The 25832-nt window shown below is 39.4% G+C and overlaps 1 protein-coding gene across 1 annotated transcript in view; it reads right to left on the bottom strand.

Moving 5' to 3' along the window:
• PDE4D (phosphodiesterase 4D) overlaps positions 1 to 25832 on the bottom strand; it is a 348269-nt gene that overhangs the window by 23180 nt on the left and 299257 nt on the right. Inside the window, exon 6 of the mRNA XM_059491975.1 lies at positions 20046 to 20158. Within this exon, the coding sequence (XP_059347958.1) occupies positions 20046 to 20158 (113 nt within the window). The remainder of the gene's footprint in view (positions 1 to 20045; positions 20159 to 25832) is intronic.

The raw sequence follows: 25832 nt of genomic DNA, 5'->3' as shown, positions 1-25832 counted from the left end.
ATGGTTCCAATCAATCAAAGTATATGGAAATGGGAGAAGTGTAATTTGAAATTATAGTAAGTGAGTAATAAAATAATTCAGAGAAAAAAAAAGAAGAAAGTTTTTAATGAGCACTGTTATGTGTTTTGAAAGAATGAAGACAATGACCTTGAAAGACTCAAGGATGATGAAGTCCCTTAACACCCTTAGCAAAAGTTAGCTATTATTTAATCAATGATTTTGGACAACTTTCCCCAAAGAAGTCATAAGAAAAGGCGGCAGAGATTCCAGGAGCTGCCATGTTAAGTTTTAGCATACTTTTAAAGACTTCAAAAATGTTAATTTTTGCTACTTAAAATTCCCAAGCAAGATGGATAGGTCGGTTCAGACCACTTCATGAAACCCCAGTCCTGAGTATAATGGCAGAAAAGCTGATATGTACATATTCCTGGTTTTGCTCAATAAGGAAGTGAGACATAAAAGCGTAATTAATGCCAGTCAGTATCATTTATGTGTTTAAGCATAATATTCTTGTACTGTCATACAGCATTTGATTTATAATTGTAAAATATTCTGCACAACTCTCAATGTTGAGAGAAGGCACATTGAGTGGGCTAAGAATCTGTTATAGACTCTGTCCTAATGGTCATAAACAGGCTGTCTTCATCTAACGGGACTGTTTTAAGTAAGGTTTTGCAAGACTTCAAACTGTTTCATGGTACTAAATATCTTTGATGATCTGCAATTATGTCACTACCGTGAAAATTTCCAGAGTTAAAATTTCCTGAGAACAGAAACAACTGGGAGGAGGAGAGGTTTCATGGGATAAACTGTGAGGATGTGAAGGTCACCACCAGCAGCCTTGCTTGTTTAGAATATTGACATCATTCCTATAAACTACAGCTCAGGGAATTTAAGGGGAAAACTACATACAGTTCAGGGAATTTAATGTCTGCAAGGACGCCATCAATAAGGAGCACGGATCATGACTAAGTGAACTACACTGAAGAAAGTAGGAACCGTGAAGAGTATGTAAAGTCACAACAGGGCATTTCATAGTGATACTGTCATGCCCAAAAATCTGTGTCTTCTGTGACTCTAAATAAAAAGAGAGGCTCTAAACCTCTTATTCTGGCAACACACGTAATGGAACAGTGCACACAGTTTTAGTGCCTCTTTTCCTAATTTCTATTATGTACATTGTGTAGAAAAAAAAACCTTGCTAATATTATAAATGTGACAGAGAAAATCTTCTGTAGTAAAAGAAAAACCTCACTCTATTTAACTTATAATCCTACAGCTACTGTGGAGAATAATGAAAATAAGAAAACACAGCACACCAGACCTGATTCTCTAGCACCAAAGGAGCAACAAGAAGCAAGGAAAGCCAGCTGAAACTGCTTCAAACCAACTGGGCTGAAACCAACACACACTACAAGATGACATAGGGAAGGTCAGCAGTAGCCTGGGTGTAGAAGGAAGAGCATCGCCAGCAGGTCACAGAGGGGGATCCTGCCCCTCTACTCAGCCCTCACCTGGAGTGCTGTGTCCAGTTCTGGGCTCCTCAGCACAAAAGAGACATAGGACTCCTGGAACAATTCTGGAAGAGGGAAGCAAAGACGATTTGGGAGCTGGAGTATCTCTTTTACAATGAAAGGCTGAGGGGCCTGTGCATGTTCAGCTCCAAGAAGAAAAGACTGAGACGGAACCTTATCAATGTATATAGTATCTGAAGAGAGGATGCTAAAAGGCTGGACCAGGCTCTTCTCAGTGGTGCCAAGCAATAGTACAAGAGACAATGAGCAGAAACTGATGCACAGAAAGTTCCCCCTGAACATGAGGAAGAACCTTACTATGTGGGTGACTGCACTGCAACAGATTGCCAGAGAGGCTGTGTAGTCTCCCTCACTGGATATATTCAAGCACCGTCTGGACTCAATCCCATGCAACGTGCTCCAGGATGGTCCTATTTGAGCAACAAGGTGGGACCAGATGAGCCACTGGGGTCACTTTCAACCTTATTCTCTGATTTTCTGATTCAGTTGCAGTACTTTTATGAACTGTCACATGGGAGACTTACCACCTTGGTCTTTCCTACTACAGATAAGTGATGGGTAATATAAAAATGTACTTAGCTTTGAGAGAAGAGCAGTGCTCTCAAATGCAACTCCTTGGATTGACTATTGCACAAAGAGCATTTTGAGAGATGTCTGAGCATCAATTCTGAATACAAGTGTGCTGGATGTAGTGCATCTTGTCTAGTAAGCAGCAGAAAGTAAAGCAAAGAAGTAGACATCTGAGCTTATCACCTGTTTTAGTTTTCAAGGTTGTATGCACTACAAACAAGAACAGACAGCCTGAACAAATCTCATAAGCCAAATGATGAACCTTTTAAAACATGAAAAAGGTCAGTGGCAGGTAGTTAGAACTAAGTAATCTTTAAGATCCCTTCCAATGCAAACATTTCTATGATTCTATGATTTTTAGACTGACCTTCCCACATGAGAGAACAGCAGTAATCACCTGTGTCAAATCCAGCTCCTACTCATCACAAACACAGCACTGTTTTCACAGCTTTAGCCAGCTCCATCTGTGAGCTGTGCTGGTATGTACACCACCACAGCTTCCCCACAAAATGGAGAGTCTACTCAGTGCTGGAAGAACACCGCAGAAAAGAATGGTCATTTCATCCAGCAAGCAAGAGCATGTGGATGGACTCAGCCAAAACCCAGAGCCGGACTAGAGGAAGCAGCAGGACAGCCAGAGACAAGAAAACTACACTGAATCAAACAGCCTCACCAAAAATTCTCTGGGTTCCACATAAGAATCTACGCTTGTAGGATTTAAGTAGAAAGTCCCAAACATACCATTAGTAATTTTACAAATATGAGAAGTTGTTTCAACTGTGACAACCAGCTGCCACACCCTAAGTGAGCTATCGGGACAGAGACAAAGCTGGGTCTCATGCTGATATCAAAAAGAGATAAACTTCACTGGTGGTTGAGAATTGATGACAGTGAGTAGAACATATCTCCAGTTCTTTTGAAGGAAGTTTTAAGTGTGCTAACTGCAGCACGATTATACTGCTTTAAAAAGGTTTTCTTGGAAACCTTTGACCTGTCAGAATTACAATTGTTAAAAATTATGGACTAGCCTATACAGTTTCATTTTTCAGATATTTTTATTTGGAATATATAATTCTTATTAATAAAATACGAGAATTTTTTGTTGTTAAACAAACTGAGATGATGACGTTCCTTTGAACTACTTTAGGGGAATTATGTAGTAAAACCCAGGAGCTAAGATGTTTAATAAATAGTAAGGGTCCCTTATTATTTAAATTTAACAAAAAAAGAAAAAAATTAATACCTTCTGATAAGATATGTAATTCAGTGTTTGTATTTAGTGCCCTCTAGTGATAGTAAAAGCATTAGCTATGAATATACAGGAACATGAAGCTTCTTTCAGATCATAAATGCTACAACACAGTTCACTAATTTTTCAACCATACCAGAGCAGGGTCTTTACAGGTACTCTCTACAGCTGTAGCATTTTCAATAGACACTCATGAGCAACTGCACAGACAACAGAAACAACATCTATTTCGACTCTTATTTTGAGGACCACGGTCAATCCTTTAAGACACAATACATACTAATCATTCTCTTGAAAGTTTTTCACATAATTACAGAGCACATATGTATGTAATAGTCTCTAAAAAACACCCCATGCTATATGGAGTTTAATTTCAACAAATCTTAATATTTTTACAATATCATGCTATGTATTTATTTTCCCCTGAATATGATCCTATCAAAACTATGTAAAATACAGAGAAGCTAATGTTAAAAGCTAATTTAGATCACAGAAAGGTCGACCAGGGCATGACAACAGCTGCAGTTATGACAGCAGGTTTGAGGAGACAGAAAGCTGTAAGAAATAGTTCTGGTGGTTATTGCTCTGACGGAATATTGGCAACTGACATATCGATTACCCAAAAAATGCAGAATTGTATGAAAACCTTACTTCTATTTTTTTTATGTAGATGCACCCTGCAAATAAATAAGCACCCTGTAAGTATTTACCATAGCATAGCCATGAAAGAAGTTTATACCCACATTATGCATTTTTGCAGATAGCTATATGTAGGAAAAGTGCAGAGAGGTGTAATACTTAATTCAGAAGGCTGCAATGGCACGCTTATCCTAAGATTGATACAGCTATACCAGCACAAACTAAGCTTTACAGGGATTCCTATTTCATACAGAAAACTAGTTTGCTATATAAGAACAAACCTAAGTTTTTTACAGGTATTGCTGGATTAATCTTACTTCTCCTGTAACATGGCATTCTTATTTTAATGATGTGTTTCTGCTGCAGACCTTGCCAAAGTCAAGCTTTAACAGTTCATCAGAAATACTGTTGAATGGTTGTAAATTCATGCAAAAAGAAATGAGTTTTTCATCCATCTTTGTACAGCTGTGAAAGAAGAAAAAAAAAAAAAAAGATTCCACAGACAAAACCAGAGATTTGTGGAATATGAAGTGATTACTAACACTGCAACAAGCTCAATACAGCTCTGATAAACATGCCTTAGCAAATGCCCGCAAATCATAGACTGTAGATACCAACATTTTGAAAGCAAACTGCAAGTTGTTTCATGCAATTTTGTTGGTTCACACTCCAGTTTTATGAAACCATGGCTGTTGTATTTCTTATTAAGGTGCATGTGACAGCATCATTGTTCTTTCAAGGAAGAAGTGATAATAATAATTTCGATGTGTCCTTCATACCTTTCATTTTATTATTTATTTAGATGTTAGAAATGTGCTCCACATCTACAGAGCTTCACAAAATAATGAACATCTATTCATCTGGAACAAGAGAAACAACTAGTCTCATCCATTACACCCTTGTCTCATGCATATAGGGAAACAAACAAAAAAAAATCATGCTTATTTTTCTGCGTAAGAGAGCATTTCACCTGAATGCCTCTAGGTCAAATTAAGCAAGCAATCACAAAACCCAAGTGGTTTCCAGTCCCACATTCAGGCATACTGTGAGGCTGGGTTTATGGCTCCACATGAGGGAGATGGAGACATGATAACATAACCAGGCCAAAGGCAGCTCTATAGTTTCCTGAACAGCATGCTTATTACCTCTGTGATTTAAATCCCTCTTACAAGAAGACTTAGTATTTGCATGAGGCAGCTTGTGGTATGTTTCCTTACTCCTTGCCTATAGATACCATGATTTGCCCCTCATGCTGTGCACAGAAACCAAGTGCCTTTAGGGCCCCTGCCTCTCGCGTGGTGCTGACAGTGCACGCTGGGTGCTGCTGCATTCCCATCACGTGGACCAGCTCTGCCCCATGGCCTGGTGCTCAGCTCATCAGCCACAGATGAGCTCACACACAGCCAGGGCTCAGCAGGTTCAGGCCAGGCCATGCTGGGAGATGTTGGCCAAGTGCTGATAAGGGCAGGTGACGCGCCCACGCCTGGCAGTGAGCACTCCTCACTGTCCCACGTCACCACGTCCTCTTTTGAGGTTCTTCCACGAATGCAGACCTGCATCGCTCCATCCCAACAGCGTTTTGCTTCTTCCTACTCCACAGTGTAGGTTGTTGTGAGACAGAGGTATTAACTCAGAACCATTCTTGTGGTACAAGGCTCAAGCCTCGCCAAGCTCAGAGTCCACAGGCTACAGCCCAGAAGCCCTTCCAAATACTGCCATTTTTGCACCAGGTTTTAGCTAAGAGAGCTACAACTCACACAACCCCTACTATTAGTCTCCAACACAGTTACCACAACAGTAGAAATTTTGTAGGAGTCCTCTTACCTGCATGAATTTATCCTCTTTTTGTGAAACTAATCTAACACCAAAGCAAGCACCATGACTATCTCAAGTCACACATTTGAGTATAAATATATGCATTTCTCATTAACATTGTAGAAATGGATTTTAGGTGAGAGGCAAATGTTTAGTCATCCTCCAGGAGTTGTTTTTCAATATTTTAATATTATTCACGACTGACTGTTCAAATGTAGAAAATGGTTTTATGATAATTTTTCTACAAGAATTAGTGCTGCTCCTGAGAAACCTCAATTTGACAATAAATCCGTATTTCCAAGTAAACAGTTTGATAGTTAAATCAGTATTTTCTTTTAAAATACTCCAATGTGGCTTGTATTTAGCAGTTTCCACTATGTACTGTAACACCATACAGTAATAATCCCTTTTTGCTAACACTGCTTTTATGCATGGTTTATAATCAGTTAATATTCTGTAGTTAACAATCATTAAAAGTACATTCATAACAAATTAATATACTTTAGTTTTGATAATATAGTTCACTTATGAACTCACATAGCACAGAAAACCCTTAAAGAAAACCTAATTTAAAATTGAACCTCTGTTTAACCAATGATAATCCATAAATGATCTTCTTTTCTGAACACTAAACTAATGAATCTCATCATTCATTCAAAATTTGAAGTGAAAAGTAGGTTAAAAACATGAAAGTAATGTCACATACTGAAAACTGATTAGGCTCTACTAAGTGAAATGCAACATTAGATTGAGCTATATTCTCTGATGGACTTGCAATATGGATACAAAATGCACAGAAATTATTCAAGTAAAAGATTTTCTATTAATCTTTCATTATTATTAGGTATTTTAACAGGAATCAATGCATTTTTCATATTTCAGTCCTCTTAGATATATACTCTTATGTCTCTATAAAAATCATCCCTAATTTGAAAAACATCTTAAAATCACACAAAGCCAATAAGGGCTAAATAAGTATGGCATCATCATCATTGGCTCACATTTTCATTTGTTTAATAAAAAAAAACAAAAAAACAAAAAAAAAAAACAAAAAAAAAAAAAACCCTGGGAAACTTTGTCTGCTTTTTTGCCCATTTACATACAATATTTGGAGCAACTCAAAAAGCTCTGAGCAGCACATGAAATACTGGAAAGACCTTGGCAGATGCAGAAAGACATCAGCCTATCCAATCATATGGGGATACATGCAGAAGCCCAGTTTTGCCCCGACAAGGATGGAAACATTAAAAATGTTCACAGTCTGTGTCTAAATGAGCTTTCTCCAGTTTTCCAAAGAAGCTCCTGTGTAACAACTGATTCTATCAGCTCTTTATCAAAGTGACAACAATGACAAATAAAACCGGCTTTGGGCTCCATTCCCAGTCTGATGAAATAAATGTAAAGACTCCCACTAGCTCCAGCTAGTTGAATTCACACAAAGTGTTCAAACATTTCAGACAACAGGAGTGATGTCCTGGTACATCAGTCCTGCCCATTCCTGTTCAATCCCATCTTATGTTCAATCTCCAAACCAGAAAAAACAACCTGAAACCATATAATAAATGCAGTTCATCCGTGCAGGACTGTGAAGTCACCCAGGAGCTTATGTCTCATTTAAGGCAAATTCCATTCAAAATGAGATGCAATATTTGATAACTTCAGTGAATATTTAAGTTAATTTTCATACTCACTTCACAAGATATGCCTATACTGTTAATTACTTCTTAATCTACTGCTACACATGTAAAAATCATAATCCTTGCTTTTAAAACAAAATGTTTCTCATTTTTAGACTGTTTTCTCTGAGCATTAGGTGGTGAGAATTCCCAATATTACCCAATCCAGTGTAACCACAACGCATACTTTTCCTGACAAAAATGAGGACTTGCCTTGGCTAGTGTCTAGTGCACTACTCTATTAGTCAACTCATATTAAAATATAAGTTCCTAATACCAGTTAAAGTCCCAGGTCTTGATTAGAAAATTTTATGAGAGAAAAAGGACCATTTTGAAGCAAAGCAGTACGATTTGTCCAAGTCTGAAAACAGACTTCTCAAAGACCACTGGTAGTCTGGTAGAAGAAGTACAAGTCAAAATGGATCTTATCCCTCCAGTGCTGCTACCTATGAATCCATCAGCAACAATCAGCAGACACAGTACAGGTCAGTGTGACTCTCACCATTCAACATAATTATGTGTAACACCCAAAGATGAGACATCACTGCTGGGCAGGATGTGGGGGTGAAGAGAATCTGGTGAACACAAAGGTTTGTGTACAGCATGCTATTTCAAAATAGCCAAGACACAGTAGAAGGAAACAAAGAAAGTAAACAAAAAAAACTGATATAACTCTTCCCTCAAGAGTAATTAAGGCAGGGTTTTCTACTCAGCCACACTATTGAAATGACAGGTTGCAATAAGATTTAAAACTCAACATCTATCCTCTCATTCTGCCTCTAAACAGTAAGGCAGCTTTAGTTTTCTACAATGGGGACATTTTTCAAGCTCTGATAACAATTTCAAGAACAAACCAAAACTACCTACGTACATCAGCATGCTTTTATTTACACCACATCTATACAATCTAAAAGACACATGAGCACAGGAATAGTATCTAGCTGAAAAGACAAAACACCACAACATAGTTATCAAACTATTTTTCTTCCTGCAGATTTATTTTATCCCAACAGCACAGTTTTATTTTGTATTATCGTTCCTACAACCTATCTATCTTTCACAGGCCTGGGAAAAAAGATCAAATTACAGATGTATATTCCTAACCACAAAAAAAATTTGTTTTAGCTTCCAAATGGCAATATTTGTTTTTGCACAAATTTTTAGAGCACTTTATCGTCTTGTATTTAAAATTTATCTGCTGCATTTTTAAAATAAATGTATGTACAGAAAGCTGTGCTAGTAATGCCAACCTCTGACTACCAAAAGTATCAAAAACTTCTTCATCCTGAAACCTTTTCAGGAACAATCAAAAAGAGATGCAGAAAATCCATCCCAGCTAGAAGATGCACACCAGTTTTTACTGATGATATAAAAAGGGGGGGGGGGGGGTACTACCAAATTTCAAAATGTAATCTTACCTGGGTCCAATATTCAGGCACACAAAACTTTGCCCATGCTTAGAGTACAGGAAAATACAGTCATTTTACTGAGAAATTGGGCATTGGGCTTTAAAGTTTATGTAGCCAAACAAGATATTCAGTGATTTGTCAGAAAATTCACCACATTAACACCTCTAGGACTAAACATGCTTATAAGTTCTTTACCTGAAACTTCCACTGCAAGCAAAAAAAATAAGTAATTTAAAGGCATTCTTACAGATTTAATTTCTTTTGTTTTGTTTTGTTTTTTAAAGCTGTTTTCCCCGCAAGCAGCATATAACCGAAAGACTCTGAGACATACACACAGAATAGTTTTGCAAAGGCATCAAGGACACTTTCTGGCTTCTTGCTGAGGCACCAAACCTACATTTACTACAAAATGACACCCTCATCTCTCCTTGTTGCTTTGGCCACGGCATAGGTCAGGCTTGCACTTTTTCCCCCGGACCTGTTTGCTTAGGACAGGCCCAGGCGGTTCCTATCCTTGTGCCTGGATCAGCAGGGCGAGCATTCACAGCAGCAGCAGCAGCAGCAGCAGCAGGAGCCGGCACCCTCTGCCCAGGAGATCAGCAAGCAGCAGAGGGCAGAAATGCAGAGCAATCGGAGCACTCTCCCTGCAACACCAAACACAAGGTCTGCTTCGACACGCGTTACATCTCAGGCAAAAATGCATCTGGATCAGGCTGCTGAAGTACTTTTAGGCTCCAGTTCTCTGTGGCAGCGGAAGCTGAACAGGGGCTAAGGCTAAGAGGGAAGTATTCCTGATAACTACAGGTTTAGAAAGCAAAATAAACACTGCATTTTGCAAGGTCTCAAGTATCTGTTGGTCCCCCTGGTTCTGAGACGCTGCTATTGAACCTCAAAGAAGCGAGCAGTTTAATTCAAATAACAAGAGTTCAGTAAAGAAACATCCTTACAAACATGTTCATAATTAACCTTCAAATATAATTATTTCATTCATTCATTTTAGCAACCAAACTGAAAACATTGTTTCATGTGTAGTCTCCCCTTTGTGCATGGAGAAAACACAGCCAAAACTAAACTGTTGGAGACTCTCATACTACCCATGCATCATTTTTAAGGTATCAGGGTGTCCTCACTCTACAGGAGGTAAAAAATTCTCCAATGCCACTATGGGGGCCACAAAGCTTACCAACACTGTTGCTGACATACTTAACAACATCAACCACGTGTAAAGCCAGCAGCAGCACACCTACATAATCACATGCAGAAGCAAAGAGCAAATTTATTTATTTATTTTTAAATTTCTAAAATCATTAAATATACAAATTCAAATGTTCCTTATATTTGTTATTACTTAACACGGTGCCAATAAAATTTAGCAAACACATTAACTACTCAAAACATTATTACATATGTAAAAAAAGTCTGTTTTCTAGTCTGTCTTGGCAATTTTTCATTAAAACATACTTGAAGATGCTCAGGTCCACACTGTCAATCCAGCAGCCTGCTTTTTATTTGTTTCTGTTAAATAGACTGTGTTATACTCTATAGGTGAAAGAGTACTATCCTGCTATTTCTTTTTTTCTTACTCTAAGCTCTACTGCGCCTTCTACTCATTAGAGTTGAACTACTTTTTCCATGTACCAGGGATGAATTTTGTAGAAATACTGCTGAAGAGCAAAACCTAAAGGAAACCTAGAATGTTTATCCTTCCTTTGTTCTAATCAGCTCTGAAAACAATCAACTGCTTTCTTGTGTCAGCAACTACACATTAATCACATTCTCACTTATTAAAAATTGCTCTTCATTTTGATGACCCTTTGAAGCACCAAAGTGGGATACAATATATTATGAAAAGTCACTGTTTGTACATAAAATAATCCTTCCATTTATATTTTACAATGTTCAGTATAAACCACTACACTGGAAGAGAGTAGGAAAATATATCTTCATATCTAGTCCCTGCAACTGAAACAATTTTTAAGCACCAACCTGTGCAGGGGTTCTGAATCTATTGACAGATATCAGTATAAAACAAAAGAACCGTATTTTATTACAAAATTCTACCTCCTCAGTTTGGAGTCCTCTTCTTAGAATTTGATTTAACAGTAACTAAAGCATCTTTATTGCTATTTATTTTACTCTTGGTCATTAGAAAAAAACTTCTCTGTTATAACAGTTGATTAGGGATCACAAAAATCATGTTTACAAAAATATTAACATCTCAGCTGGCACTGTGAGGTTGTCTGTAACTCTGGATAAAACTACTGCATTAAGGCTGTACGCTCAGCCTTGAACACAAATCAGATAGCCTGGTTTAAATATATTAATGCCTGCTTTTATAGGTCCTCTAAATCATGTAAACAAATTCAATTAACAACGCACATCTTTACATGCATCAAAAAATACTCCTGGACTTACACATCTGGGTAATATGACTGACGTAGTGGAATGGTTAGGAGGTTGAAGTTAACCATATGTATTTCCTGTAAGGCTTGGCTGTTTATTCCAGAATAAAATTAACACTGACTTCATTTTGCATAAACCAGCAGCAATTCTGAGTGGAAGGTTTAGTTGATGTAATTGTCTTGCTGTAGGATCTTATACAAGTATTCAGCCAGCTCATTTTCATCAGCAATATATTAGTGGGCTACAATTTAATAAAAGCAGCAAGCTGTTTAAATTTTGTTTCTAGAGAATCTTGTAATCAGGCCTGACACATTAGCTTGATTCAGTGCTGCTCCACTGCTGGATACTGGAGACGGTGCTGCTGTCTGTGCAGCTTCTTTTCAACACCTGGGGCAGGCAAACAGAGAGAACAACAGGCAGAACTTGAACTTGCCCTAGCACAGCAGTGTGCCCCTTGGCTGTTGACCCAGATGAAGCAGCAGCCCCCCAAAGCAGCACATTGTGCCCACCAGGCTCATAACAGGGCAGTCACAGAGCAGGTTCACCTCTGACCGGCTCAGAGGTGAACAAGCTCAAGAGGCAGGCGCGGGCCACTGCCCTGCTCACATGGTTTCAAGGCAGGATGAGTAGCATCACTTTCTATCATGCCTTAGCTTGCCTAGATTCAGTTTTGCAGCTCACATGGGGACTGGTTGTGAGTTAACTGGGATCAATTTCTACTGAAATAAGCTTTATTAAAAACAAACAAACAAACAATGACAGACGGGGAAATATCGATCTACAACATACTTAATCCTGTGGTGAGTCTCCTAAGCATGTAAAGTTGTAGCAGATGATACCAAAACCCCTACAAATATAACTGAAACAGGAGAACAATTTCTTAGTAGAGTGTCTTTATGAGACAAAGTCTGAAGTGACATTTCAGCAAATGCCACATTTGTTGTCCCAAAACTTCATATAATAGTAGAGGCTTCCTCTTATTAGAAACACAAAATTGATTTAGGAAAAAAATAAAGGATGGCTACTGCTTTCCTAAAATTTTCATATGTTACAGTCTAACCCTGACTAAAGCAGCACCCTACCAGGAATACAGTGACAGCATTCTTGGCTCTAAATACTGTCACAAGGAGCCACAAGTATTTAGATATTTCTTATACCTTTCAGTTGTCATGAATACCTCCTTATTACTAAGAAGGAAGTTATTAGATATGCATACCCATGAAAAACCTTTCCAAATAACAGTTTTTGGAAAAAAAAGTTTTTTGTAAATACCGGGAAAAAAAAGCCACAGTGATGTCTGCATCTTAACTAAATAATTCAATTCCTGGAAAAAATTTGTAATTTTAAAATCTGTTATTATAGTGGTTGAAAATAATGTAGTTTTCTCATATTAGACCTCAGTTATTTACTCTGTAACATTTTGTCTGTTTTTCTGTCCCATTATGCTAAAGGAAAGAATCTTTCATATTGTGGTATTTCCTATAATTAAAGAGGCTACAGAAAAAGGTCTGTTTGTATGTTGGCATGGACCATTTGTTTATATTTATGGAAAAAATTATCAAGTTATTAGGGACCAAGAAGCTCTGCAATCTTAGAAGCAGCTAAAAAGCTGCAAAGTGTTAAATAGTAGCAACCCTCTGAAAGGCATACTGTCTCTTTTACACATCTCTTACACCCAGGACCTTTCAAAAAGCAGTTATGTCTATGTCTATGAACTCCAGGATCCTTTCCACTGGTGCAGAACTGGATAGCCGGTGCTGGATAAGTTTTTGGGGAAGAGTCCCAAAAAATGTGGAAGAGGCTGACCCTAGCACAGATTTAAGATGTTTTGAAGTCACAACTGCCTGCTTGTCATGGCCCAAGGAGGCCAGAGATTGCCATTATGTACCCACACAATGAGTAAGAGCTGCTTACAGCTCAGTTGCCTTGAGCCTCACTCACCACATTTACTTCACTATCCTAGCAAAAAACTATGTTCCGTGATTTTTCTCATTTGTCGACAACCACACAACCCCTATGGAAGTAGCAGGATTTGTAAAGAAGAGATTCAGCCACAGCTGAAGTGGCACCACTACTCCATCCACCTGTTTCTGAGAAGATGGAAGTGTCCATAAATGATAAAGAGTGGTTGGTGCAAAGCATCTGCAGGAAGGCAAGTTTCACCCTTTATCTTGCTGCAGCACATCCCTGTACAGTACAGCAGGGAATGTGCTTCTCCTTTTATTTTTTTATGTATACGTATGTGTACACCTCACTCATCACTGCAGTTACCCCAGAGCAAGCCTGCTCCTCTCCAGAAGCATGAGAAGTCTTGCATGAGAGCAGGTGAAGTTGTGTACAGGGAACTGCACTCAAGCCCAGAGGTCTTAAAATTCTTTCAGTTTGGTTTCAGTGAATGGAAAGCAAGCAGTTTTCCTAGAAAACTAGTCCTTTCTTACCTCCACAATACTCTTGCCCTTTTCTTTTGCTATAAAGTACAACAAAACTGGGGAAGCCACACAAGTGTGCATTAACTAAAATTGAGGCTTGCCACTTATCAGTATACCTTTACTTTGTCACTGTACAAACTGAAATCTTTAATGAATAAAAAACTTTCCTGACACAGCATTGAACAAGCAGTTCCTTGCTAACAGCTGCCCTTTAATCACAATCTTAATCACAAGAAGCATTCTAAAGAGCTAATCAAATTCTCAGATTTTCTTAGAGAAATCTGAAAATTTAAGACCCAATTAAACCATAATGTCAGCCAGCCAAATGCAATGGCATTGCCAGACATTATATAAGAGGACTGCCACATAAGAAACCCTATATTCACTCACAAAAACAACAAATTTGTTTTCTAGTGCTATGTTTCCAGCACCTATTTTTTTATATGCAATAGGTAACCCAAGTGAATGACCGATGTTTAAATCCTCTTAAGTGGATATGACATATTATCTTGTCCCATAACTGGAAACAGGTCAATTTAACCAGTGGCTATGACAGAGGAGATAATTTTACTCCAGCTGAGCTTCCGCATTTGGAAAATCCATTACAAAAAAAATATGCTTTTACATACAGAAGGTAATTTTTGAAGACAAGCTCCTCACTGTGCCATGAACCTAACCCCAAAGCTGGAAGCAAGAACAGAAAAAAGAAAACGGTAAAATCTAGCCTGTTAACAAAAGACTCAGTCATGTTGATTAGTTCTAGACGCAGCCTATCTAGGACCATACAAAAGTACTGGCCACCACAGCACTTAAGCTTTTTCACAGAACAAGACAATGATAAAACAGATGGATGGACTAAACCAGAAGTCAGTCTGTCATCAGCTCCGTTTATTCTGAGCCTGGGTAAACTCAGAGAGCTACTGTCAGCCTGGGGTTACACAATAATGCTTCTCCATTCAGTGGGGGCTTTTGTGTAAGAGCTGCCAAGGGGCTCTGGCCCTGCTTTTTTCACCAGCAAGGGTCATGCTGAAATGCTGGCAGCAGGGCTTTCCTGGGAAAACACTGGGAAAACACAGTGACGGTCACACAGCACCTCTGTCTGAAGCATTTTAGGGTTTATACGTGGTGTATTATTTGACCTAAGGAATAAACTTAGCCTCACTCTTTCCCCAGATATTATGTTAGTCAGCCACCCGTTACCTGTGTGAGCTTCTTAGTGCTGAAAAGATGAAAGGAAAAATACTTTTTAGCACTAAGAAAATGTGATTACAAAACTGCTCAAAGTAGCAGAGGAGGAAATGTTAAAAAAAAAAAAGAAAAAAGTAACTGAACAGATTTCAAGTTGCCTTCAAGTATCATTTTGGTTTACGTTAAATATTTATAGGTAAGTATTTTTTAAAAATAAAGTACCATTAAGATTATTGTTTCAATGTACATAGAAGGTGATAAGTTCAGGACTTTTAACATAAGTCCTGTGTTACATTAGGGTAGGCTTTGGACATTAGCTGGTTGATCAAATTGGTACTTTGGGTATTTTCAAATCACCAAAAGAAATCTCAATTTTTTTTAAAAAAAGTGAATAGCAGTAGTAACTAGTAACTAGTCTGTAAATAACTTCTACTCTAATCTGTAAGCATTTGCACATACTGGTATACAACCCGGACAATTATAAGAAAGTCTATACTCTAAAAGTAGATTTGTAGTTAACAGGGTGCGACTAAATGAAATCAAAATTTTCTCAGCTCTAATACCTAAAAGAGATTCCTGGACAAGGGTATTCATTGGCACTTGTAGTGGGAAAGAAGTGCCCTATGATTGACATCTCCTAAACTCTTGCTGTTTACCAGTTATTAGCAAATCCTGCAAAAAACATCATCTGCAGGAGAGCTAAAGCTGAAACAAAAACGAGAAAAACTACTCAGTTTGAAACTTTGAAACTAAGTTCAGATACTTAGGCACATAAAGCACCCAACTAGAGATGCTTGCAAAATTGTGATTACAGAAGTGAAAATACACTTTTGCAAACAAGTTTCATTATACATACTCCTCCATGTTTGACTAATCTACAAATCGTGCTGTCTAACAGAAAGGAATTGCTTCACCTTTATCACTGGAATTTTTAATTTGTGTATTCTCTATCACAAAACAATTCATATACATAAGCTAGGTAGTGGTTAACTACATACTGGAAGAAGACAGCTCTTCTCTCAGAAAATTTAAATTCTATTAAATATTGCTTTAATCTTATTTAGCAGGAAAAAAACCCCCAGGATGCCACTCATTAAAAAAAAAAGAAAGAAAATATTAAAAAGAAAAAAAAAAAATCAAAAAATCATCACTCTGCAACTTGGAAATTTTAAAATATCATTTGCTTTTATATGTGCATCAAAGTGCAGCTGTATCTAAAGTTAGAAATCACAATCAACAAGTTAGTAGCCTCCTAAACCCCATATTTTTCAGGAGATATTACTCACAATTCAGTTTAACAAAAAGTGATATGGGTTGGGATATGTGGAAATCTGAACAGTTAAATAATGACATCTAATTTTGCCTTGGGATCCTATCTCTAATGACCCAGCTTTGCAAACTATTTCCTAAAATTATATTTTATCTGTTCAAGAAAGTATTATTGAGAAAAACACAACAATACTACAGTCCACTAACATCAGGCAATATTAAGATTACATGGTAAAGAAAACCAGACAGTTCTCCAAAAATGAAAGACATTTTAGTCAATTTTCTGAATTTAAGGTGCTTCTTATATGTTTGCTTTGGAGCCTTTTAAAATTTTAAAGGGTTTCTAGGGGAGACCAAAGATGACAAACTTCCTGCACTTTTAAAAAGCTGGTTTTCTCCTGCTAGTACCCCATTTCAGAAGCTAGCAATGTAAGTAAACACCACTGTTTACTTATGTAAGATTCATAACACACTACTGTTTACTTATGTAAGATCCATAACACAAGTGACCATACAAATACATACTATGTCCTTTCAAAACGGCACTGATTTACAAACTATGCCTATGGGTTCACCAGTTACTTCACATGCAATGGCTGCAAGAATTTGGAAATCTTTGTATCATAGAGATGGCTGGAAAATGGGAAATCATCCGGATATTTCAGTCATACTGATGTAATGTAGGCAGCCAAGCATCACAGCAGGCTTCCTACAGAACAGATCTACAGCCTGCTTTCAAAGTTTTTGGGTAACACTTAGTCCCACAACATACCAGGGCACATCCAGAGGTTGTGAATAGCATTCTGTCACTACTGCTTTAATCAATTTTAAGTAGGGAGAAGAAGGATCTTCTTATGTATCTGCGTCACTCCACTTTCCGTCATCCAAAGCCATGAGCCGGCACGTCATAGACTACTGCTAATTGAGCTTGAGGGGCATGTAAACAAAATAAATATCCCTGGATTGGGATATGCTAATGCTAGTCCCACGCAAGCATTACAGCAGTAAAGGGATTCCAAACAGATGAAGCCAACAGTTCAGACTGTCAACTCACTGCATAGAAGGCGACTGGAGTTAAGACTCACTCCCTGGATTACTCCAAGCATTCAGGACATGAAATACTGCTCCCATCCTGGTTTTTTTTCCCCTCTACTATGGCAGTCTTTCCACAATGGGCAGAAGTTCTTACCTAGTGTAGAGTTCAATTCTTATGCCGCCCCTTATGTCTTGCATTTGTTCACACAAATAAAGAAAACGAATACTGATGTGAATGCTTTTGCGTACAAAATAAAGGGGAGAGAAATAAGTAAGGGAAGTGGTTGAAAGACCAGGGGGGAAAATCACCCCATCACCAATCAGTCAGTCTTGTGAGTTAGTTCTTCGAGAGAGCCAGACAAAAGGAAAGAGAGAAACGCTGTGAGAAACTATGTCCTTCTGTACCACCAACACTCCTTTTCCTGACTTTCCCATCTGATTTTACAGGACCTACTCTTCAGATAGAGAACAAAGTACTTTTGCATGTTCACTTCTGTACTGAAGTCTGTGTTCTCAGCCTTGAGCAAAGCTTTTCTTCTTCAGTTTCTCACTTAAGGTAAAGTAGTATAATTTATCTATATGCCTCACTAAGAGTGTTGAAGTTTGCAGTTATATTACAACAGGAGGTATTGTATAAATGCTGGGTATGTTTCAGCAAGAGGAATTGAAATTATTCTTCAGAATAAACTGCTGTACCCCAAAATGAAAACCCTCCTGCATTAATTATTCTCACACTATGGTACGGGCTTGCTGGCTTATATTCAAGATTGTTCACATGCTTGTTAGCGGCACAGATTTACACTTTGTTGTTGCTTTTGGTGTGGATTTTTTTGGTGTTTTTGTCTGTTCTTTGAGGGTTTTTAAAATTATTTTACCAACCAAAACAAAAACCTCCCAAATGAACACTGAAAGATGAAATAAATTTGTGTACAAGGAGTTAGACTTCCAAAAAGACTGTGAAAATACTTACTTATTCAAACAAGTACAAACATAGTATCAAACTCAGCAGCACCTCTGAGTCTACCTATAAATGCAAATCAGTTGTCAAATTTTATTTTTAAAATGTCCTCTTTTTGTAAATATCTGAATATACTTGGCAAACCCTAAAAACATTGATTTGTAATTAATTTTACCTCTTTCTAGAAACAGCTTACCCTCACTGTTAATCAAAGACACTGCATATCTTATCTATTATAGGGAGTTAAGAAATAAATACTTGAAGAAAATGCAGCACTTTGTGAAAGAATGGTTATACAAACATCACAAGCCAGGAAATTGACAGGTGTTCAAAGTTGTCAGCAAGAAAAGACCAGGTTGCCTGTGTCAGTCTGATCTCACTCCCTGTGAAAACAAAGTCTCAGGGTTAAACAGTGCTGAAACAACCTTGGAAACTCTTGACTTTGTAGCTTACAGATGCATACACAATAGGTACTGAGTAACAAGATCTTTCAGCTGCAATAAAAACAGAAAACGCAGTTCTGAGAATAGCGAAATGCCAGGCAGGAAACTCTTAGAACAGAGATCAAATTGGTGCTAAGTGTCTGTAAAGCCAAGAAAAGCACAGGGAATATTACATTGTGGGATTAAACTGCACAAGTGTACAGACACTTCATATCTGACATGCAGGCACACTTCAACAGGAACTTAAAAACAGTACAGCAGATACTTGGTAAGAGCAGTCAAAGCAAGACAGTAGAGTACTAAGAAAGCAGAATCTGAGTCAAAACTATCTTCCAACCTAAAATAATAACTACAACTGAAAAGGTTAAAAGATACTAAAATAAGAGCAGTCAAAGCAAGACAGTAGAGTATTAAGAAAGCATAATCTGAGTCAAAACTGTCTTCCAACTTAAAATATTAACTACAATTGAAATGGTTAAAAGATGCTAAAATATCATCAGCTGCCTTTGCAGACATAACAGTAGCAAAACTATCCTGTGTAATTAAAGATTTCTTATAATTTCTAATTGTATATGTTGTTCAAGTACTCAGTTGATCAAAAATATAAAAATAAATTTTGAAGTAATACAGCACTTTTATTAATTCACCTTTAAAAAAACTAACTCCAAAAATGTACCTGCATATTTCTTAAAAATCAAAATCAGGAAAGAAATTTTACTTATGGATGAAAGATATGGAAACTCAATTTCAAAATGCAAAGCCGAAGCCATACAGACCATAGCAGATCCCATCACAGAGTTCCCAGCTAATGCAAATCCTCAGCTTCCAGGATGCGAAGGAAGTGCGCACTCTGTGGCAGAAGCACACCTCTGGATGTAGGTGCCTATTGTGATGGCACTTTGGTTGAGAGCGTGTTCTTTCATAACAAATAGCGTTATGAGAGGTGTCATCATCATTGTTTACAAGTAGAATCCACCATTCAGCTCCTCTGGGCTCAGGAACTATCTTTATCACCTTTCATGCTACTTTCTACACCGTTTCTAGGAAAGATCCCTAATTCTGTATGGGGTTCTGTGAAAAGAAGGAGCAACTGAGGAGATAATTGCCAGCAGCCCTGAACAATCTCTTTTTGTTTTTAAACTGACGCACACAAGAAAAGAAAACAGTTAAGCTTTACAAGACCTACATCACTTTTACAACTTGCACTGAAATTTAAAAGAATTGGTGCATAAAACCACAACAGAACCTGTTCCCTCTCCCAAACCTACGTTAGGACACTGCTTTCCTGGTCAAGTCTCTCCGCCCGGAGCCGCTCCAGCGCCCGGACCCCTCCGGCCGCCCCTGACCCAGCGCAGCTGCGGCTGCCGCGACCCCGGCCCGCGCTCCGGGGGGAGCGGGGCGGCGGGGCCGAGCCCGCGGGCTCCTACCTTGTTCGAGGCCATTTCGCTGACGGAGTGCCTGGTCTGCAGGGTCTCAAGCTGGTCGAGGCACCAGTCCAGCTCCTCCATGGTCTCGCTAGCCAGTTTTTGGTAGGCCTCCTCTGCGAAAAGACAGGGAAAGGCGCGCTCAGCTCGCAAGCGTCTCACAGGGCTCACGGGGAGCGCCAGCGCGCCCATCCTGCGCTGCCCGGAGCCCGGACACGGGCGCTGCTCCCTCATGCTGCGGGCAGCTGCCCCTCCGCCGGGCCGCGCCCTGAGGAGACACCGGGGCGGCGCGGACAAGTAACTTTGGTGCTGCGGGGCTCGCCCCTGGCCTCGGCTCGCCGCCGCCCGGGGCCGCTGCCGCCCGCAGCGCCGCCCCCTGAGGGAGGCTCTGGCTCCGCTCCGCGTCCCGGCCCCGCGGCCGGGCAGGGAGGGCGCGCAGAGCGCGGGGCTCGGCTGGCCAGGCACCCTCAGCCTCCCACAGCCACCCAGCCCCCGCCGGCTGGAGCGCTGAGCCGTCCTCCCCGCCCTTCTCTTACCTACCGACCGCGGCACCATCAGAAAGCAGCCGGGCAACCTTTATAGAAGCGTGGGGGAAGGTGTAAGAGCACATGAGTGCCCCGAACCACGCCGGCCCACCGAAGCACCAGCTGTCAAAGGAGTGCTCAAATAACTGCAGTCGTATTTGTTCTAACCCAGAGTCTGTGTGTGTGTGTGTGTGTGTGTGTGCGCGCGCTAGAGCAGGCACAAAGTACTGCCTGTTGTCTATAAGCACAAAGGAACCGATGAAAAGGCTTTAGAACTGGACACAGGAACACAATATGGGAAATGACCATAATTTTGCCAAAATTGCTAAATATTCAATTGGAACTAACTGTCTTGCAGAAGTTTCAGTTACAGATAGGAAGACGTACCCTTCTTCAATAACTCCCCAACAACAGGAAATCTGTCAGTATGCAAATGATTTTAGAAAAATAATCCTACATAAAGAGTGCAAGCCTCACCTAAGCCTGGCTATTTTTTTATTTTAATGTAGATCTGAAGGCAAGAATGCTTCTCCACACTGAACTCAGAGCTGAGTGAGTTCTAGCCCAGGTATCTCGTCCTGCAAGCCGTGTATCTGAAACATTAAGTTTTGAAACGGCTGGCATGGACACATCTAGATCAGCTACATGCAAATATTCCTCCAAGGGAGAGAAATGTTTCTTCGATGGGCTGGTAATGGACATCTATAACATCTCCCTTGACTTGTTTCACATTCATAACATCTCTCTTGTTTCACATCAAATTACCCTATTTTCAAAATGTCAGACAAGCAAAAATCAGAAAAAGAAATTAACTAAAACTCCTTTTCAAATAAAACATCCCAGCATGGACTACTGCCAAATAGCTCAGTGCATTACTTTACAACATCCTGGATGCTACACCTGTATCTTTTTATGTTTCTGAGCACATGTTCAGAAACTTCAAGTTCCCTCACAACTTTTAAACTTCACATACTTGTGGCTATTGCAAAAACACCCTACAATTTTGAATAAAGTTCACTATCATCTGAAAAATAGTAACACAGGAAGAAGTTTGAATTGAGATTATTTGGCAGAACCATTTAATGAAAATTTTGCAGTGTTTGCCACTTCAGTAAACACATTAACCAACACTCAGCAAAAACCCTTCCCATAAAATTGTAAACTCTGTCATTCAGATGCATACTTACTACAAATGCTGTCTCATCCAAAGGAATTTCCTGGCCAATAAAGTCAGGATTTCCAGCCTGTTTATCTATTGAAAGGGAATCCATAATGGTCTGTGATACAACAGACATCACAGATCACTAGTTCTTGAACACATTAAAACAAATTTGTATGATGTTACTTTCCTTCTAGCCTGAAGTCTGCCCAATAGCAATTCTTGAAAATCAGATATTGGGAACCATGTTTTTCTTAACAAGATCTTCCTTCTTAACACCCCATCTAATATTTAAGAGAGTATGTAGAAGTATGAAAACCATAAAATAAACTCAAGGGATACAATATTCAGGTAAAACTAATAAAATGTTCAGTTTGCTATTTATTTAGCAAAAATATATACATTACCAATGGCACCTTACATTCAGGAATCTTTATCTCTTGTTTACCTTACCAGTACATCTCAAAGCACATTAGAAAGCAGAATCCATCACTCACAAGTACCTCACCCTCAGGTTGCTTCTCACAATCTCCCAGTTCAGACTGCCACACTTCAAGGGTCTGCGACTGCTGTGGGGATCCGACTGACCACTCAGGCTCAGTAAAATTCTGATGGCCAGTGCTAGGCTTAAGACTTGCTGGACTTGGCACCTCCTGACAATTCTTAGAACTCAGAGCTGTCAGACCAATCTTAAATGGAAATAAAAGGTTTTCTAAATGATGGCAAAGTACCCATCAAACAAGCACACCTGCAGTTCTGAAGGGCAGAACAACCGTAGGAAAGCTTTTTCCTGAACAGTACCAAAGCTCTAAATTTGGCCCACACTTTTGTTGTTATACAATGTGGTGGAAAATGTTGAGGTTAACAGCTTTTCAAGTATAACACTCCGGTGCCACTAAGCTAAGAATAAAAGAATAATTATCAGCTGTGCAGCTTTGAGAGCCTCACAACACTGTTTCTGACTTCTCTGTTACCTCTAAGATAGCACCCTGTAATTAGATCCAGGACTGATATACCAATTGGGTTTTTTTGTTTTAGACACATGATCAAGCTTTCCCACCCAGATGATGAAGTCTTTAAACAGATTAACTTCTGTAAATGAGAGGCATCTTGAAATGTCAAAGGTTCTTTTGTGTCTCATTAGACTCTAATATGAGGAAGAGAACATTTTAACACCAACTGCTTTAAGAATTTGCATGTTATTTTGTATATGCTTTTAGAAAAAAGGAAGTGACAGCAAGTGTTCTCTTTTCAGTTTACAGATTACAGGCAATTCCAATATATGTAGCTTTCAATATGGTACATAGGAAAAAAAAAAACAACGAATGAAAGGCTAGCAGAAAGAAAAAGCTCTACCATAATCATTTGGCACTGCACAGCTATTAAAGAGTGTTCTGCTGTCTGTGTTTATAAAAGACTCGATTCTTAGCGCACTGCCTAACACACCACCATAGATGGCTGCACTTTAACTCACATGGTTATTTGGGAATAATTTCTGTTCAAAAATTTTGAAGGGAAAAAATTACTATATGGCAATACTTATGTAGAATGTCCACTTTACGTAATGGTTTGTCACGATTTTCATATATGTTATTCTGCTACTCCTGGAGAACAAAAAGCAATATTATACTTTTCCGCTCAAGCAGAAAAGCACTCAAGTGTATTTGTACTAGTCTTTGTAGTATTTTAATGAATTTCAAAACATCAAAATCAAAAAATAAGTACAGATTCTTCATTATTGTCTGATCAGTTGAGATCATCTAAGTGACGCAAAGATCCTGGAAAAGAGTTGACTCAGCAAGGACATAGTGAATGGCTCTGACAACTTGCCTTAAAATGGGAGTGTCTTGGAGGCAAGACAAGAACTCTGCCAAGCAGCGATGTGATCCAGAGTCTTGGCATGTGTACTGTCTTTTGGAGCTGCAGGCTGCTGGAAGAATCTCTGAAAACCTCCAGGCTATTCTAAAGGAATGGAAGGTCTAACCAGAAAAGAAAAGTCAAAGAAGATGTGTACCCCCGATAAACAATGTTAAAAATAAACGGGTAACAACAGATTAAAAGAAAGCTGAGGTACTCAACAAATCTTTGTCACAATCTTTATTTCTCCCTTTGCACACCTCTTGAGAGGACAGACAGATGGAGACTGGGATAGCAAAGCCATTGTAAGGGAAGATCAGCTTTGTGAACACCTAAGGACCCCTAACATAGACAAGTCTATGTGACCTAATGGGATACATCCCAGAGTCTTCAGCTAAATGGCTGATAGAGTTACCAAGCCACTCTCCGTGATATTTGAGAAGTCATGGCAGTCAGGTGAGAAGTCCTTTGTGAATGGAAAAGATGGCACATTGTGCCATCTTTAAAAAGGGTAGAAAGAGTATCCTGGGAAGTACTGACCTGTCAAGGTTACTTCTGTGCCCAGGAAGATGATGGAACAGAGCCTCCTAGAAGCTGTGCTAAGGCACATGGAGGACAGGGGGTTGATTTGAGAGACCAGCACAGCTTCACCAAGCATAAATCCTGCCTGACCAACCCAGTGGCCTTTTGCAGTGGACTAGCTGCATCAGTGGACAAGGGAAGGGCTGTGGACCTGGACTTCCGTAGATCCTTTCGTATGGTCCCTCACAACATCCTACTCTCTAAATTGAGAGAGGTGAACTGGAGAAGTGGACTACTAGATGGATAATAAATTGATTGGATGGTCACATCTGGAGGGTTGTGGCCAAGGACTCAGAATACCGATGGACATCACTGACAAGTGGTGCTTTCAGAAGTCTTTGTTGGAACAAGAGTTATTTAATATCTTCATCGGTGATGTAGATGAAGAGATTGAGTGCACCCTCAGCAGATTTGCAGATGACCCCAAGCTGAGTGGTGCTGTTGACACACCTGAAGGATGGGATGTCATCCAAAGGGATCTGGACAAGCTGGGAACATGTGGCCCATGGGAACTCCATGATACTTAATAGACCAAGTGCTTGTGCTGCATCTGGGTTGAGGTAACACCTGGGTTGAGGCTGGGGATGAACAGACCCAGAGCAGCCCTGCCCAGAAGGGCTTGGGGCTGTGGTGGCTGAGAGGCTGCACAGGCCCAGCCATGGCACTGCCAGCCCAGAGAGCCAAACGTGTCCTGGGCTGCATCCAGAGCAGGGTGGGCAGCAGGGCAGGGAGGGGATTCTGCCCCTCTGCTCTGCTCTGCTGAGACCCCACCTGCAGGGCTGCGTCAGCTCTGGGGGCACAGCACAGGAAGGACATGGAACTGCATGAACAAGTCCAGAGGAGACAAAAAGCACGATCAGAGGGTTGGAGCATCTCTTCTATGAGGAAAGATTGCATTGGTATAATTTTACCTGGAAAAGAGAATGCTTTGGCGTGACCTAATTGTGGTTTTCCAGTACTTGAAGGGAACAGTCAAGGAAGACGGAGATAGATTTTTTACATGTTAATGTGGTAACAGGACAAGGGGGAATGGCTTCAAACTGAAAGAAAGCAGATTGAGATTAGGTATTGGGAGGAGGTCTATACTGCAAGGGTGGTGAGGCACTGGAACAGGTTGCCCAGAAAAGCTATGGATGCCTCATCCCTGGAAGTGTTCAAAGCCAGGTTGGATGGAGCTCTGAGAAATCTGCTCTGGCAGAAAAAAAAGTGGCCTTGCCAATGGCAAGGGGCTTAGAAGTAGATGATCTTCCAACCCAAACCATTTCATCTATGATCTACTGTGAGATTTAGACCCTGGACATCATCCCCAAATTTTCTGTCCATCTTCTTGTTCTTCAGCCTACTGCTTGAAGTTTGGAGCAACAGAACTGCAGAACCAAGACTTTTCAGTTTCTCTTACAGATACCATTTCAATAAAATCCTCAGAGGTTCAAATCAATAATTTTTTTCTGTAAATGAGGATGTTCATACTTAGAGACTTAACTGATAGCCTAAAATTGAAGTGGCTGATATATTTAGTCAATATTGATAGTTTCTATTAATTATAGCCATGTTAGCTCTTATTCAGAACAGAAATATTATCCATTTTCTTGCAACTTAATTTTTTTTATATCTACTGAGAAAAATCACACATATTGTGACTTAAAATGTTATCTTTGTGGAGTGTTC

Source organism: Ammospiza nelsoni, chromosome Z (genome assembly GCF_027579445.1).
Source record: "Ammospiza nelsoni isolate bAmmNel1 chromosome Z, bAmmNel1.pri, whole genome shotgun sequence".
NCBI lineage: Eukaryota > Metazoa > Chordata > Aves > Passeriformes > Passerellidae > Ammospiza > Ammospiza nelsoni.
This window is presented reverse-complemented; position numbering and strand designations above follow the sequence as displayed.